General features: G+C 33.0%; 2 protein-coding genes across 4 annotated transcripts in view; one reads left to right on the top strand and one right to left on the bottom strand.

Moving 5' to 3' along the window:
* Window positions 1–250: 250 nt before the first annotated feature.
* LOC114333569 (myosin regulatory light chain 2) overlaps window positions 251–17,506 on the bottom strand; it is a 49,310-nt gene continuing 32,054 nt past the window's right edge. Inside the window, exons 1-4 of one of the 3 annotated variants that reach the window (XM_028283464.2) lie at window positions 7,033–7,195; window positions 4,248–4,455; window positions 1,636–1,864; window positions 251–671 (exon numbers count right to left, since the gene is read on the bottom strand). In XM_028283464.2, the coding sequence (XP_028139265.1) occupies window positions 503–671; window positions 1,636–1,864; window positions 4,248–4,455; window positions 7,033–7,035 (609 nt within the window). In that variant the 5' untranslated portion in view covers window positions 7,036–7,195 and the 3' untranslated portion in view covers window positions 251–502. Of the gene's footprint in view, window positions 672–1,635; window positions 1,865–4,247; window positions 4,456–6,885; window positions 6,905–7,032; window positions 7,196–17,506 lie in introns of those variants that run through there. The other 2 variants (XM_028283465.1, XM_050643450.1) reach the window with 2 other exon arrangements.
* The window catches only part of LOC114333568 (glutathione hydrolase 1 proenzyme-like), a 30,559-nt gene continuing 22,461 nt past the window's right edge, over window positions 9,409–17,506 (top strand). Inside the window, exons 1-2 of the mRNA XM_028283461.2 lie at window positions 9,409–9,585; window positions 16,524–16,748. Of these exons, the coding sequence (XP_028139262.2) occupies window positions 9,521–9,585; window positions 16,524–16,748 (290 nt within the window). The 5' untranslated portion in view covers window positions 9,409–9,520. The remainder of the gene's footprint in view (window positions 9,586–16,523; window positions 16,749–17,506) is intronic.

The following is a 17,506-nucleotide window of genomic DNA, read 5'->3' as shown; positions in this document are numbered from 1 at the left end:
AGACAAACAAGAGTAATCTTAATCGTACGCAGACGAAGAAGAAGAAGAAGTGTATTCATTATTTTCATTAATTATTGTACCCAGATATTTATATTTTTCAACTTTTTTAATTTCTTCTCCATGTATTTCAACTTTTTTAATTTCAGCCGCATGTATGTTATTGATAAATTCTTCATCAATTCGAATTTCGTCTTCAACATCATCTACTGCTTCTTGAAAGATTAGAGCAGAAGAGAAATTAAAACTCAAGTTTTATGAAACAAAAAATAATATATTATTTCTTTTGAGTCGCGTGATGGTAAAGCAACTGAATAAAAATAAACTTAAAAACAAATACATAATAAAATACACATATAAGTACACCTTTTCTTATGTGTTCATTGGAATTATATAAGAAACACACCACACTTAGATGTATCCGAATTGATGTTTTCGTCTTAGTGGAACCACACGGTAGCCGTGAAGATTTACATTGACTTTCTGTTGTAAGTTATGATGGTGTTTATGCTGCTTCGCCTTCTTCACCTTCTTCCTTCTCGGCTGCTGTTAAGAGGGTGATAAGTGCCTGGGTGTCGATCCTGTTGTTGTCGTCGATGTCCATGGCATCGAAAGCGTCGTCGCATTCTTTGCCGGTGAATTTTTCTCCCCAGGTCATGAGGGCATGGCGGAATCTGAAACAAAAATTAAATTCGTATTAACTTTTACAGAAGACAGCATTTTATAACATTTGTCATAAACAAATTAAAAGAAATACCAACACAAAAAGGTTTGAAATGATACTTTCATCGAATTAATGACAGTTTCCGTTTGCAAAGCCGAAAAAGTGATCGCACAAGATGAAGATGACCTCAGATTTATGATGAGAAAACTGGAAAAGGAATATACAAAGATTGGGATGGGAATAAACCTAAAGAAAACTAAATACCTAACAATGGAGAATACTAAATAGCTGGAAATAGATGAAGGTAAACAAATCAAAGGAACAGACAAGTGCAAGTATTTAGGTTTCAACATATCAAACAAAGGAACAACTAAAGAGGATATAGAAATAGACTAGAACAAACAAGAGACTGTATACGAAAATTAAAACCAGTATTGTGGATCAGAACATCAGTATAAAAAGAGAAGAATTTATAACATCATGACAAGAAGTATTCTGACTTATGGGTGTGAAAATTGAATAATAAATAAGAAAAACAAAATAAGAACAACAGAGATGGAACTCCTAAGGAAAAGCTGCAGAGTATCAAGAAAAGATAGAATATCACATAGAGATTAAGAAAAGAATGGAAATAAACTCAGATATAATAAACTACATAGAACAGAATAGATTAACCTGGTACGGACATGTCAAAAGAGCAGACAAAAACATTGGATAAACAGAACAACAGAATGGAGCCTAATAGGAAGAAGGAAGAGAGGCAGACTCCGAAGATCTTTCAGAAATTAAGTAGATGAAACAATGAAAAGAAGAAATCTGCAGGAAGGGGACTGGAAAAATAGACAGAACTGGATAGAACGGTTGGATGAAGGAATAAAGTGAAAACTCTGGAAATCTTCGTTATACATAAGATACGAAAACGGGCAATAAAAGAGTCATTCAGATCTTCATATTGATTTGTTTGATGTTCTTACCTGTCTCCGTCAATGGTGCCGTTTTCGTCAAAGGATCTGAAAGCCTTGACGACAACTTCATCATCGTCAGTACCGCCGGAATCAGCCATACGGGTACCGAACAATCCCAACAATTGAGTGAAGTTGATTGGTCCGGGTGCTTCGTTGATCATCTCGTCGAGCTCTTTCTCACTGGCGAGTTTACCAACAGCATCGAAGGTGGCCCTCAAATCGCTCTTAGAGATGATGCCTGAAAACAAAAAATATAATAAGGTTCCATATTTTTCAAAAATCAAACAGAAAATATTAAGACAAAAATCAAATCACCGACCAACAGAAATCGCAACACCCTGTATACTAAGCATTAGATGTAGAAAGTGTTTTTCGGAATTAGTGAATCTTATTCGGTTTAAAGACATTCCCAGAAAATATGAAGACAATAAATATATTGGTTTTTCTACCGTTTAGTTAGATAGACATTTGTAAACATTTATCGCGGAACTTTCTATTGTATGGATTACCATGGAAAATGAAAAGATTTAGGCAAAGAGTAGGTTTAGTGAATAGTCATCGGGAATCGGTAAATATCCTTTTTTTTTTGTAGAAATTTAAAATGTTTTATTATTCGTTTACTAAGAATGACTTACGGATTATTGGATAGTAGAAAGTTGGTTTTTTTGAGAAGGCAGTAAAATTGTTAGGATAGAAATACGTCCTGATTGGTTCACTAAAAACGAAGTGGGAGATTTAATGATTTGGATGGAGTTTGCCAGGAGAGGAGAAGAAACAACGCAAAGGACAATGAAATGAAACAAATGGAGAACAAGAAGCATGGGAAGACCTCAAAAGAGATGGGTAGATAACATTAGAGCTTCTTCTTAGGGTGCCTGTCCGTTCCGAACGTTGGCGATCATTCTGGCTATGATGACTCTGTTAGTTGGTATACGGAATAGTTGCGTTGAGGTCTTTCTATACCATGCTCTCAGGTTTGCAAGCCAGGATATTCTTCTTCGTCCTGGAGCCCTTTTTCCTTAAATTTTACCTTGTAAAATGCACTGGAGCAGCCCGTATCAACCTTGATTTCTCATTATATGCCCCAAGTACTGCAGCTTACGGCCCTTCACGATGTGAGCAGTAGTAGGTAAACAATAAAGTCCGCCACAAACAGCGAATGGACGTCCTCAAAGCAAAACAATTACAATACAATGACCTTCGAATTATAACAAATCTATATTATAAACAGCAAGGCACACATACGCATTATTGAACACACATCAGAAGAGTTCGAAATTAAAAGAGGAGTACGGCAGGGGTGTGTATTGTCACCACTACTATTCAATGAATACTCTGAAGAAATTATGAAAAGAGCTCTTGAGGGAGAAACAGCAGGAATAAAGGTAAATGGAACGCCAATTAACAACATTAGATATGCAGACGATACTATCATAATAGCAGACAACCTTAAAGATCTCCAAAAGCTAATGAACAAGATATTTGAGTATGGAAAAAAATATGGATTATCAATAAACATCAAGAAAACTAAATTTATGAGGATATCAAAAACCCAAAATAATGATGAAAGCCTGACAATTAAAGGTAAAACTTTAGAACAAGTTGAAAACTACAACTATCTTGGCACAATAATTAATCACACAAACGATTACTTAAAAGAAATCAAATTCGAATAGAGAAAGCAAGAACAAACTTCCAATAAAATGAGAAAGGTACTTTGTGCAAGAGAACTAAAATTAGACTTGAGAGTTAGGTTGACAAGGTGTTATATTTTCTCGACCCTGCTTTACGGGATAGAAGCATGGACACTTAACGCGTCGACTACTAAAAAGTTGGAAGCATTTGAACTCTGGGTGTATAGAAGAATCCTGAAGATATCATGGACCGAGCATATAACAAACAACGAAGTCATGAGAAGAGTCAACAAAAGACTGGAAATATTGGAAACCATCAAGACACGAAAGCTGCAATACCTGGGGCATGTTTTGCGTAATGAGAGATACAACATACTTCAATTGATTATACAGGATGAATGGTACGGATGCACATCAACCGAACTATTCAGAGCAGCAGCATCTATGATTAGAATAGCCATGATGATTGCCAACCTCCGTCGCGGAGATGGCACGTGAAGAAGAATAGGTAAACAGTGTATTAGATTGACGCAAGATAAAGACAAATGGAAGCAAATGGGAGAGAAATGATGCAAATTCAGGAGTGGACGGTTGTTGAAGAAGAAGTAGTTAGTGTGAAGCATGATTTGACCAAGGCAAACACTTTTTCTCATCTCAATAGTTCGGACTAGTTTTAGCTTGTCATTGTTGTTAACACTTATGTATTGATCGTTCTAGTGTTTCAGCTGATTCTTAGCATACGTCTACAGAGCTAAATTCCACACTCTTGCAGTTTTTAAAGTCTGCTTCATCGTACACGCTTCACATCCATAGAAATATGTAGAACATGAAAAAGTGACAAAATAAACAAAAAAAGAAACTGTTACTAAATACAAATGCGGTAATAAAAACATTGTAAGATGTTGTGATATATACATTTGGATAAAAAGAGATGTAATTTTGATCTGTTTCATTAGAAATGTGCACAAAAAACTTAACATAACTTACCATCTTTGTCGTGGTCCATAAGTTGGAAAGCTTCTTTGAATTCAGCTACTTGAGATTGCGAAAACATGGAGAAGACATTGGAACCAGACCTTTTGGCTTTCTTGGAGGAACTCTTTGAGGAGGACCTGGTTTCGGCGGGGGCAGGAGCGGCAGCTGGTGCTTCGCCCTCTTCCTTCTTCTTCTTCTTGACCTTCTTTTCTTTATCCGCCTGAAAAATTAAAAAAATCCAATTACAGCTTTTGTATCAAAGGGTTAATCTGTATAAGTGTTATGTGTTAACAGTAAATTACAGATGGAAAAGTGATTTCAATTATCATAAGAAGAGACATGAGACAAGATGAAAATAAATAAGTAAGAGCATAAGTACCAACTCATATCACACTATATTTAAGTAGTCATAGTTTGCATTTGCTTCACTTTCTATTTGTTACAATAACTTAAGTTGGTAATACATTATATACTTCAGCATCTAAAATAAGTTTGGACAATATTTTACGTGATTCTACGAAGAAAGGAGGATGATGTGCATTAGGAAATATCTTTAAGGGATAAAAGAGATTTCTAAGGTAGAAACTGTAGGATAGATAATCAATGTGGATAGATAATCACTCGAGAAGTCTAAGGAAAGAGCATATCTAGCTCAATAAAAAATAGGAAGGAAGATAAATAAATAACTATTAATTATAATCATAGAAAAAATATATAATAATATAAAGTAAGAGATTAAATCATGGCTGACGCATGTTCAGAGAAAATAAGATGCAAAAACAAAAAAAAAATGCAATGGAAGCCGACTGAAGACGACCTGAAAACTATTAATATGACACAATTGAGGAGAAGGGCGCAAAAGAGATCTGAATGGATGGACAAGGCCAGACAGGCAGAGCCAAAGACCAATCAAGGGTTATAATGCCAAAAGAAAAAGAACAAGAAGAGATTAAATATATTTTATTATTTTGTTAATGATGAATTGTTTAGAATTATTTGTAAATTCATTTTATCAGTCCAAACAGAAGTAGGAATTAACCAATAAATAATGTAAAGGAATTTTTTCTGTCTACAAATTGACAAAAATAAACCGTAAGTCGTAATGAATTGTTGTCAATCATCCAGATATTCCCAATACCTATCCTAAATTCAAATCTTAAAAAAATCAAGAATTTCAGGTCAGTTTAAATCTATTTTGGCACGGCACCAAAAATAGAGAGAATATTTCCAATCTCATATTTGTTCTAAAAATATCTCAATATTGAGTTCGTGTTACTGCGATTTCATAAGCAAGTGATTATTTTTAGAACACTGGAAACATTTTGTTCCAAATTTCCTAGGTTTATTCAAGGTTTTCAATACTTTTTCGCATTTACAGTATTTAATTGTATAATAGAAAATTATATTTTTATTGATAGGTCACAGTGTATAATAAATCCTAAAGGAATATACAGTTGAATGCATATTGGAAACAATGAATAATGAATTATTCATTCATGTACCTATACATTTTTATAGAATATGAAAATGGTAGATAATAAACGTAGGCAGTAGGTAGAATTTTAGGGACCGAGAATTATTTTCTGATTGAAATGGGTCAAATGGGTTAATAAATAGATCAAAAACAGTGATTGAGTAAAAATAACAATTAAAATAAATAGTGATAATAGCATGAAGTAACATAAAATATGGCCTAATTATTACATTAACATTTTCCAGCCAACTTAACTCACAAGTGAAAATATATAATGAATATTTTGGATTGATTCTAATCAACTTTTTGTAAAATTTGCAACAGAGTTAAACATAGAAGAAGCTTAACAAATTCAATATTTTTTAAAAATTATATTAAAATAGCCTCGATAAAGGAAGCACTCAAAAGCCAAAGTTGAATTTACAAAAATATTAAAATGTTATTCACAAAAAATAATTTACCTAACTGAACTTTTAATGGAAAATTATTAATAGAGACCACGATTTTTAACTTGATAGAACTTTTTAATTCATTAAACGTGACAATAGAAAAAGAAATTCAATATGATTCTAAATTATAATAACTTAGAGTGTTGTTACCAATATTAAAAGAGGAAATCAATAGAAAAAAAATATAGAAAAATAGAATAATTACTCGGTTGTTTAGATTGGAAACTTTATGAGTAGGTATTGAAGCCAAAAATAACTTTTAACATGTAATAAATAATAAATATTACTTTCATTAATTCTTAATGCATCAGCAAAAAAATAAATAAAAAGAGAAATGATTTTAAAGGATTTGCACAATTTTATTTGCAACTTGAGTTTTTCAAAAGAAATAATTTAATTTTGGTTTAAGTTATTAACAATTTGCAATTATAATACACATTTAAAAATATTTAAAGGGTACGATAAATTAAAAAAGCAGATAAAAAAAATTAAAAATTACTGAAAAAATATTTTAAAAAAAGAGACAAAAAAATATTAAAAATTACTGAAAAAATATTGGTAACAAGCTTTTTTTAAGGTTTATTAGAAAAAAATATGTCAATTTCAATAACCTATTGGCATATTTGAGAAAATTCGAAAAAAAATGTAAAAATTTTTCTCGACTGCATATACTCGCAATCGCTTCATTAAAAAACCGACCAGTGTTATATAATCACAGATTCATTACCATAGTTTAAGATTATCACTCTAACTAAGATTAACACAAAGAAATCACATCACAAGACACTTCCACAAACACAGGGACATCGATTTAATCCTTATGTCTACAACATATCCCTTCAGTTCGTGCTTAGGGAACTCTAGTTCAACTTACCATGGTTGTCAACGATGTTAGTTTCTCCAAGTAACACCCGCAACTGGGAGACTAGCTACAAAAACTTTCTTAAATAACGTAAGGCGTCGGCTCCCGGCGAAGCGTTGCGACGCTGGCCGTCTTCATCCCGTTTTGCGCGCGCCATATATAGCTTCTGCTCAGAATAGATTCTCTTTTACACCGGTCATCGCAACGTGAAACACTATCGTGGAATTCGGGGTACGGTGTTTGGGTGGTGTTTAGATGTAAAATTACCTTTGTACGGGGTGGTTTGGATTTCATACGTGTTTTTTATATGTAGGATTTCTTTCTCTTCTTTACATTATAATTTGGTGATCATCACAGTTGTTCAAATCTCAGATGATAGAATATTTCTCCTCGACATACTTTATTTTAAGTTTTTTCTACAACTTATTTTGTTCTCTTTTGTTAGAAAACATCCTGTTATTTTTCTTTATTTATTTAATTATTTTTCTTTAGTTTTGTATTTTCAGGCGTCGGTACATTAATCTTAGTATCTCCCCCATCATCTTCTTTATCTGCCATCTTCATTATGGAGGTTGGAAATCATGATGGCCACTCTAACTGCTCTAAAGACTGCTGCAACCATACCTTTCTTCTGCTTAGTTCAGGCGATCTACGGTAACGTCTGGAACTTGACAGTAAGACCTTTGTACCATACCTTGGTTTTTTCAGTAAACTCTAATAAGTCCTGTGACCTGCACAATGCACAAAGGTCAACAACTTTCCTTATTGGTAGTTTTAGTATCTCTTCTGATTGAATCCTCAGTTCAAAAGTGAATTCCTGCCGCATATCGCTTAGCACATTGCAATATCATAGGATGTGTATGGCAGTCTCTTCTTTCATTTCGGATTTTCTGCACCATGGTTAATTCCCGTTACCTAGTTTGTGTAGCTGTTAACTTCAGTAATCAGTTTAATCTCTCATTTATTGTCCGTTATATCATCTTTAGTGATGGCACAGAATGATTCTGGGGCTAGAAAGGTTTTTCCAGAGACTTGTTTTGCCAACAAATCTGCTCGTTCATTAGATTGCACCCCTCATGACCCCGCATCCATACTAAAAACACTTTTTTTTATCTTTTACCAGATTGTTGTGGAGATCTTTGCAGTTTCTGATTAGATTTGATTTGGTGAGAGGGTTCTTTACTACCAGAATAGCCACTTGGCTATCTATATGAATGTTGATTTTCTCTTCTTTGGGATTATATATATACACCGTTCTTAGGCGTCAACGCCCTTCGGTAGGGATCTATGGAGGAGTATCACCAAGCTGCAAGCCCTTATCCTTTGCCGTACCGCTCCTCCATAGGCCGATCAGACGCCAGTTATTCCAGACCAAGTCGTAGATTCTATTGAATTTTCTACTACGGCGTTGGCCTTTTATTAATTTCATGACCTGGCTGAGGCTCGAACCGTCGATCACAAATCCACTGAACTTGTCGATCGACTGCGCCTCTGCCAACTGGACTGTCTAGACCGACTTCTTTGGGATTGCCATCCATAATTTCATTAAGCAGGCCTCCAAAGCAAAAACTTCAGCCTGGAGCACAGTTGTTTATTGACCTAGACTGTAAGATTTATTATAATGACAAGTCTCTCCAAAGACACTTGAGCAGTGTGTCCTGGACACTGTTGGGTACATGGGCAGTTTTAGATACCATCAGTGAACCATTTTAAGTTCTCATTAATATTTACTTTTGTTGCTCCTCTTCCTTTCTTATATAGAATATAGAAGTAGAGATATTGCTTTTTTGCTCCTCACTTTATGTGCATAATGCGTTTTTAATACTCAGCTATATTTAATATAACCTTTACCTCTATTTTAAAATATATGGCTTAGTATTGAGGCAACTGATAATTTTGAGCCCGACGCAATATTTCGCTGTGAAATATTTAATATTGTCATAAATTGTATAATAAGCAACTTAACCGGAAGATTTATTGAGGCAATCTCAACTTTCTCCAATAGATTTACTTAATAAAATTAAACATCTAAAATTGGAATCATTATTTCCCAACATCGTTATAGCGTCAAGAATATTTTGCACATATTACCGGTAGTATTAGCAAAAGGGAAAACATTCTTTGGTTTTCTTTCTCGCATAAAAATGCTATGAAATCTACAATAAAACAGGATCGGTTAACTGGCCCAGCAACTTTGTGCATTGACTTATGACTTATGACAATCTTATGACTTATTTTAAAATTTAGAACATAAATGTAGAAATTAGATAAGCCCGTTAATGAATTAAAAGTAACTCCCTCTGTAGGTAACAAGGAAAACATCCTGTGTTTTAGAGGTTTAGAACCTTATTGATTTTTTATACTCAAACGTGCGTCTGGGAACACTCTGGTTTATATATGTCTCTCTTGCTACATAAAAACAATCGAGCATATCTCTCGAGTTCTATTAATATATATTAGGATTTAAATAGTTACTTAAACGTTATTAGGAAATGTTGATATGATTACCATTATTTTTAAGAAAAATAGATACATAAAAACTCCACACGAAATGGAAAGAAATCTGTAAGTTATTTTATTGTGTATATAATTTGGAGGTTAGGTATAAAATTAAATGAAATCAGAAGTTTCGACAGTTAAAGTTTTAACTCTTTCAATTTCATATTATCCTACGTTCTAGTATCATAATTATAGTGTGGTCCCCTATTTCATTCTATAAACATTCGTAGGAATTCGGCAAAAGCCTTTCCAATGCTTTGACGCAATTGTAAACCAAATGAATGCCACAATAGCACAATCCATTAAACCCTCTGTATATGAATCGATATCAATATCTTTTTTTTTTTTTTATTATTAATTTGATGGCTTTGGTAGGGACCAATTAGCCAGACAATTTTTTCTTTAACTATAACAATTCTTTTTGTTTTTTATTTTTTTTTAATTTAAAACTCATCCTTCCTCACGATTACAATGCTCAAAATATTAGTAAGGTAAGATTAATGTGTGCAAATTTTTCTTTTGTTTTCTTTATAATTTAATTTTTACTTATCTTTTTATATGTATAATTTATTTTGCTTTTTTTTTTTCTTTATATTCTTTTTTACTATTGTTTTTTTTTTGTTTTTTTTTATTATTATTTTTTTTTTTTTATTTTTTTTTAAATTTTTTTTTTTTTTAATTTTTTTTTTATATTTTTTCGGTGCACACGTACAAAATATAATTAGTTGCAGAATTGCTAACAAAGATGTGGTTAGTAATTTACAATTTCATTTTGCACCTCTTGGTGTGATTATATAAGAAATACAATATATTATTATTCGTATTGAAAATTATACAATTTAAATTTATGGGTAAAAAAATGTTGTTATTAACTATTTCATTATAGAATTTATCAGTGCTTGCACTATTTAATGAACACCCGAGTATAATATGAGTTAAGTCTCCCAGTTCACCACATAAACATGAAGAATCATCAATTAAACCAATTTTAAATTTATAAGTTGGTGACATTGCATGATTTGCTCTTATTCGGTTAATGGTAATAATAAAGTTTCTGTTGTTTTGGTTGTGGAACCATCTTAGCCTCGGGATCTGGACTTGACATGATTTGTAATTTAGTCCTGTTTGTTTGCTGTTATACAATTCTTGCCATTTGGTTTTGAGCTGAATTTTAAGTATGGAATTCAAATCGGTATAAGGAATACGCTGATTAATACACTCTCTGTCTAAGTCTGACGCAGCCTTTGCAAACTTATCGGCAATTTCATTTCCTTGAATACCCGAATGTCCTTTTATCCAAACTATTATCACCTTTCGTTGTGAGCTACGTATTTCGTAATTGGTCTGTAATATTTCTACTTCTAGATGATTTAAGTTCTTCGACGCACCTATATTCTTTAGTCTCTCCACGACACTTTTGCTATCTGTAAATATAATACTTTTCGATCTATCAGTCCTAAGTATATACTTTAGAGCTTCACTTATTGCAAACATTTCTGCTGTATATATCGTTGCCTCATCTGGTAATCTGATCTCTTCGTGATATTTTGTGGTGTGATCGTAAAAAGTGGCGCCTGTACGAATTTGTTTTGATCCATCGGTGTAAATCTGGTTGTAGTCGGGCCATCGTTGATTAACCGTTTCGAGAAAGTGGTGTTTGTCGATCTGAAATGTCTTGATTTGTTTAGAAAACAGAATATGTGGACGTTCTTATTGAGAAAGAGTGGTGTAACTTTCACAGATAAGTGGAGTTTTCTTTTTTAGCCAATACGACTTAGTGAGTACTGAAACTGAAAGTTCATGGATAAGTGTTATATAACTTGCGGATTTGGAAAATGCTTTCGTGATGAACTTGTTACTAATTAGTTGCCTTCTCAGTTGTAATGGTGGTTCTACGGCTTCTGCTTCCATAATATTTATTGGAGTTGACTTGAGATATCCAAGACATATTCTCAAGCTTTTGTTTTTTTGGTTTTCTATTTTATCTAAATGCGTTTGTGCCGCTGATCCATACAAATGGCTACCATAATCCAGGATTGATCTTATCATAGTTCTATAAAACAACAAGGCAATATTTGGGTCAGCTCCCCATTTGGTATAACAGAAAGCTCTCAGTATGTTAATAGCATTCTCAGACTTTTTAGTTATTTGATGTATACAGTCTTTCCATAGCAGTTTCCGATCTAGATATAATCCTAAGTATTTCACTACATTTTTTATTTGGAAATTATAAGGTCCCAGTTTTACATGATCCTGCTCAATGTTTCGTTTTCGGCTAAATACACACACCTCTGTTTTTTGTTCAGAGAGTGTAAAATTATTTTCATTCAGCCACTCATTAAAGATGTCATAGGTTTTGTTCAGTTCATATTCACATGTTTCAAAGTTTTTCCTGGTACAATAAAAAACAATATCATCTACAAATTGTATTGTTCGTATATTTTTGAGTTTAACACTGGCATCCATTGTATATAATATAAACAAAAGTGGACTTAAAATGCTGCCTTGGGGGAGTCCAAGGTTCGCGATTCTAGGTTTGGTGATTTCTTGATTTATTTTTAAATGAATTTTTCTGTTGGTGTACAGGGAAGTTATAAAGTTCGCTAATTGTTTATGAAATCCAATTGAAATCAGTTTGTTCGTTAGAACATTTAGGTTAACGTTATCAAATGCTCCTGTAATATCGTTGAAACCTGCCATAGTCATAAAGTTACTAGAAAATCCAGCTAAAGTGTCTGTTACTATTACTGTTAATGCCTCCAATGCTGACCTAGATTTTCTGAAACCATATTGTGTGTCAGGCAGAATATGTTCTTTCTCTAACCATTGCTCAAGACGATTTTTGATAAGCCTCTCAAAGGTTTTCATTACACATGAAGCTAATGATATGGGTCTATAAGAAGTTGGAATGGAATCCGGTTTATCATATTTTTTTATTGGGATGATAATATACTCCTTCCAGCTTTCAGGGATTGTTGTTTGTCCTGTCCATATTGCATTATATATACTTAAAAGATATTTTTTCTGATTCATTGGCAAATTATAAAGCATGGAATATGAAATATTGTCTATACCAGGAGAGCTATTGTTGGTATGTTTCATACATCGTTCCAGTTCCCACATAAAAAAACTATCGCTTAGATTGGTCATGTTCCTTGGTACTGACGAAATTTGGGGATCATATATGCAACTTGGTTGGTTGGTACCCATGGCGGTGAAATTTTGATGTGAAATTCTTCTATCCAATTCGCATTTGGGTCTATTGGTAGTCTATTTTGGACTTTCCGATTTTTATATGAGTTTACCTTTTTCCAAATTTGTGAAATTGGTGTATGATGGTTTAAACTTTCACAGTACTCAATCCATTTTTGCCTTTTTGTGAGTTTGAAAGTGCGTTTGGCAAAAGCGTCCATTTTTTTGAATTCTATTAAATTTTCACGATTTGGAGTTCTCTTATATTTGATGAAAGCTATTTTTCTTTGATGAGCAGCGTTGTTACAAGTTTCGTTCCACCAAGGCTTCGGACAGTGATTACGGTGCTTAGTCTGACTAGAGACTTTTCTTGGGATGGAGATTTCTGCAGCTTCATTAATCATAGAAAGGAATTCATCATAATTTTGAGCGATATCAATATCATCTTACATTTTTCCGTACACCCTACCTCGTCAGAAATCTGGGTAGGTACGAATCGTAAGCAGAAAAGTCAATGAATGTATCTTGAAATCCCACAACTTTTTAATAGTTATTTATGATATAAGTGTTAAAAGCACAATTTTAAGGCACGCATGTGAAAGTTTGCAGAATGAGCGAAGCGAATTCTGCAATTCACATGAGTGCCTTAAAAATGTACTTTTTAACACGTATATCATACAATATTTTTTCTACAAACGTTTTAAATTTATAAAATACAATATTTTTGTTAATTGCCGAAACCATGAAATCTATTACCCGTAAAAGGTAGAACTGGTTGTCTACACTCGAGGGTAATGTCTAAAAATTCTTAGCGAAAATATTATACCGTTACATAAACTTGTTTTTTCTACAAACGGGTTAAAAACGCAATAATACAGTTTAAATTAAATTTTAAAAAACCTTTTAAACCACCGTTTTCAAATTGCGCAAGTTGTACTATTAATATTAATGTTAATTAATGAAATATAAATATTTTGATTCACAATTTGACAATTCACTTTCTGCAGTGCCTTAAAAATTTTAAAGCACTATTATTTGTTTTTTAACCAAGAGGAGTGATTCAAATTTACCGCGCCGTAATGCTTGTTTCTAATTGGTCCAACCGCAGGCAAGTTTACTCCACTGTTATTAAATTTTGACACTAATGACATTTATGAAATTTTGGCACTTCTGTCATTTTATAGGTCGGCGATTTTTTTGTGTTTTCTGCATTATTCCTTTAATTTTTAGATTTTTAGTCTACTTTTATAATAATATAAAAACAATTGTTTTTAGAACTCTTTAGCGATGTGTTAGTATAATATAATATGTATGGATTATCATCGAAAGCCGATATGATCAACGAAAAAAGAAGATAATTTGGTGACTTCTCTAGTAACTTTCTTGGGTGTGAATCTGTCTTTTTAGTTTACTCCTCTTGGTTAAAAAATCAACTATAGTGCTTTAAAGTAGCATTTAAAGTAGCATTTTTAACGCTCCTATGGAGTGCTAAAAATTGCATTTTTAACACGGTTGTAGAAAAAACAATTTACATATTAAAATTAATTTATTTCAGGAGTTTTAAAATGATTATTATTAATTTATTAAAGTTGAAAATATATTTTTATTTGGAAATGACGTTTTTAAAATTAAACAACCTTAAACTAAACAACCTTATGAAGAAATAATCCATGAAGGCTTACTTAAAAAGTGTACTTTTTGCATTCATTTTCCAGTTGTGACACCAGCTTTTTTCTATCAAGGGAAAAAGAATACTGTAACGTTATTGTCAACAAATAATATAAATTTTTTAACAAAAATAATAGTCTATTGTCTATTACAAGAAGTCACTATTTTTAACGATAAAATGCAACAAAAGAATAAATAAAACGTATCGGTAGCAAAATTCCGCATTGTATGTGCAATGCCAAACAATACCCAAAAAGCGACTTAAAGTTAAATAAAATTAGATATAATATGTTTTAAAAAAGGCTGCCAAAATAAGAACTACCAACTTTCCATGCTGTCACCCACTCAACAAACAGCTGAGCAACACTTCTTTCGAGGATATTTCCAAAATGGCTCCGGGACTATTCATACAGAGCAGATTTTCTGCCTGACTCATTATTAAAAATATTAGTTGCAAATGTAAAATTGTGCTATGTAAAATTGAAAAACCAAACCTTTACCTGCTATATTTTTTGTTTGTAGTAAAAATTTTATATTTTTTTCAAATTTTGTTACATACAAAATTAAGCACCACAAGGCTTACGACTAGCACATTTATCCTGATTTCCTGATTATTTATACAAAGTACATCAATTCAAAATAAATCCAGCCTGGACTAAATGTCATCATCTTGATCATGTAATATTTTATTTATGTCTTCGACATAAATTTTAAACATAACCATCGATAACAACCTAATGATTTTACTGCAGCCACTATAAAGCAAGAATCATATTATCATGCCCGTACCGTTCCAGCACGTAGCGTTTCCTTTCCGAAAACTACTGATTTTAATGGTTTTAAATATGAACAATTATTCATACTGTCCGGAGCGTATAGTATCAGACAACTCTTTGTAAAATCAGATTTTTCAGAGACTACGCTACGTGCTGGAACGGTACGGGCATGATAATATGATTCTTGCTTAAGACTTCAACCTCTAAAGGATTTTACATATTATCATGCCCGCACCATTCCAGCACGTAGCGTTTCGTTCCCGAAAAATATTGATTTTAATGGTTTTAAATATGAAAAATTCATACTGTCCGGAGCGTATAGTATCAGACAACTCTTTGTAAAATCAGGTTTTTCGGGGACTACGCTACGTGCTGAAACGGTACGGGCATGATAATATTATTCTTGCTTAAGACTTCAACCTCTAAAGGATTTTATATATTATCATGCCTGCACCGTTCCAGCACGTAGCGTTTCGTTTCCGAAAAATATTGATTTTAATGGTTTTAAATATGAACAATTCATACTGTCCGGAGCGTATAGTATCAGACAACTCTTTGTTAAATCAGGTTTTTCGGAGACTACGCTACGTGCTGGAACGGTACGGGCATGATAATATGATTCTTGCTTAAGACTTCAACCTCTAAAGGATTTTACATATTATCATGCCCACACCGTTCCAGCACGTAGCGTTTCGTTTCCGAAAAATATTGATTTTAATGGTTTTAAATATGAACAATTCATACTGTCCGGAGCGTATAGTATCAGACAACTCTTTGTAAAATCAGGTTTTTCGGAGACTACGCTACGTGCTGGAACGGTACGGGCATGATAATATGATTCTTGCTTAAGACTTCAACCTCTAAAGGATTTTACATATTATCATGCCCGCACCGTTCCAGCACGTAGCGTTTCGTTTCCGAAAAATATTGATTTTAATGGTTTTAAATATGAACAATTCATACTGTCCGGAGCGTATAGTATCAGACAACTCTTTGTAAAATCAGGTTTTTCGGAGACTACACTACCTGCTGGAACGGTGCGGGCGTAATAATATTATGTAAAATCATTTACAAGAACATCAACCTGATTGATTAGTTAGATTATTATCGCAGAATATCGGCCTTAATTATGATGTTTTTGACCTCGCCAACGAAATTCTCAGCGGTATTTATCTGGCAAGATTAAATCTGACATACCTAATATTATATAAAAAAAAGAAACAATATGTATTACAAATTGGAGCTACCTGCCAAAAAAATCAAATATATTTATATTACGATCATTCCGAGTTTCGTCAAATTTTGTTTATTTTAGAAATACATTACGTAGTATACATTCATTTCCAAAAAAAATTTCTTTAATTTTAGGATGACCAACTATCGCAAAACTGACGTATTAATTACATCAGTAATTTTGATCGCATCTGTATTATGTTATGTTAAGTTTTATCCACAATCAGTATTTAGCGCTGAGGAACGTCAGAAGTTTATCCCAGATCCAAAGAAGCCTCTACCATTTTCTGAAACAAGGATGGAGTTTTTTGAAAAAGCTGCTGTCGTTAGTGATGCTGCTCCATGTGCAAAAATTGGAAGGTAATAGAAGGCATGAGTAGTATCTCTGAGATGTATTGTACTTCATAGGTATTTATAAATATTTTTTGATTTTTATATTCGAAAGTTACAATATTTGAATTCGAAAGTTACAATATTTCGGCCATGTAATGAGACATCCAGAGCGGTATAGCCTTCTCCACCTCATAATACAGGGAAAAATCGCCGGAAGAGTATGTGTTAAGACATACCCCTGCTTCAGACCTACACTTATATTATTAATGCTGTCTTTTTTTATTTAAATCTATTATTGTCCTATTGATTAGGCAGTTCCGCCCCTCTTTTGATCATCTTCCGGAAAGCATTCTCATTCAAGGCCTCCAGGGAACTGACGCAAAAGCATTCTTCTATAGTATCCATAGAAGACAACAGCTCTTGGTACTCTGCATACCAGTGTTTTAGCGGACAGAATATTAGCGATTTACACATTTATAGATCTATTATAGATCTTTTGCCCCAAATTTGACACATGACAATACACACCATTTAAATACGGGAACAATACGTCTGCTCTTGAAAGATCTCTCAGTGCACAGGAATAAGTGTTACCCCCCCCCCCCCCCGCCCCCTTATTAACTTATTTATTTTGCAAAACGCTCGGACAGGTCAATTTTTAAAATAATCATAGTATATTATAGCATCAATGTGTCGAACTTTACGCGATTCCTTTTCAGGTGACAGGCATAACTTTGATTTTTTTTAAATGGGAAAGTAGGTACATCATGTGACACCTCATTTAA

The sequence above is a fragment of the Diabrotica virgifera genome, chromosome 2, assembly GCF_917563875.1.
Source record: "Diabrotica virgifera virgifera chromosome 2, PGI_DIABVI_V3a".
Taxonomy (NCBI): Eukaryota; Metazoa; Arthropoda; class Insecta; order Coleoptera; family Chrysomelidae; genus Diabrotica; species Diabrotica virgifera.
The sequence above is the reverse complement of the archived record's forward strand: the minus strand, read 5'-3'. Positions and strand labels throughout refer to the sequence as shown.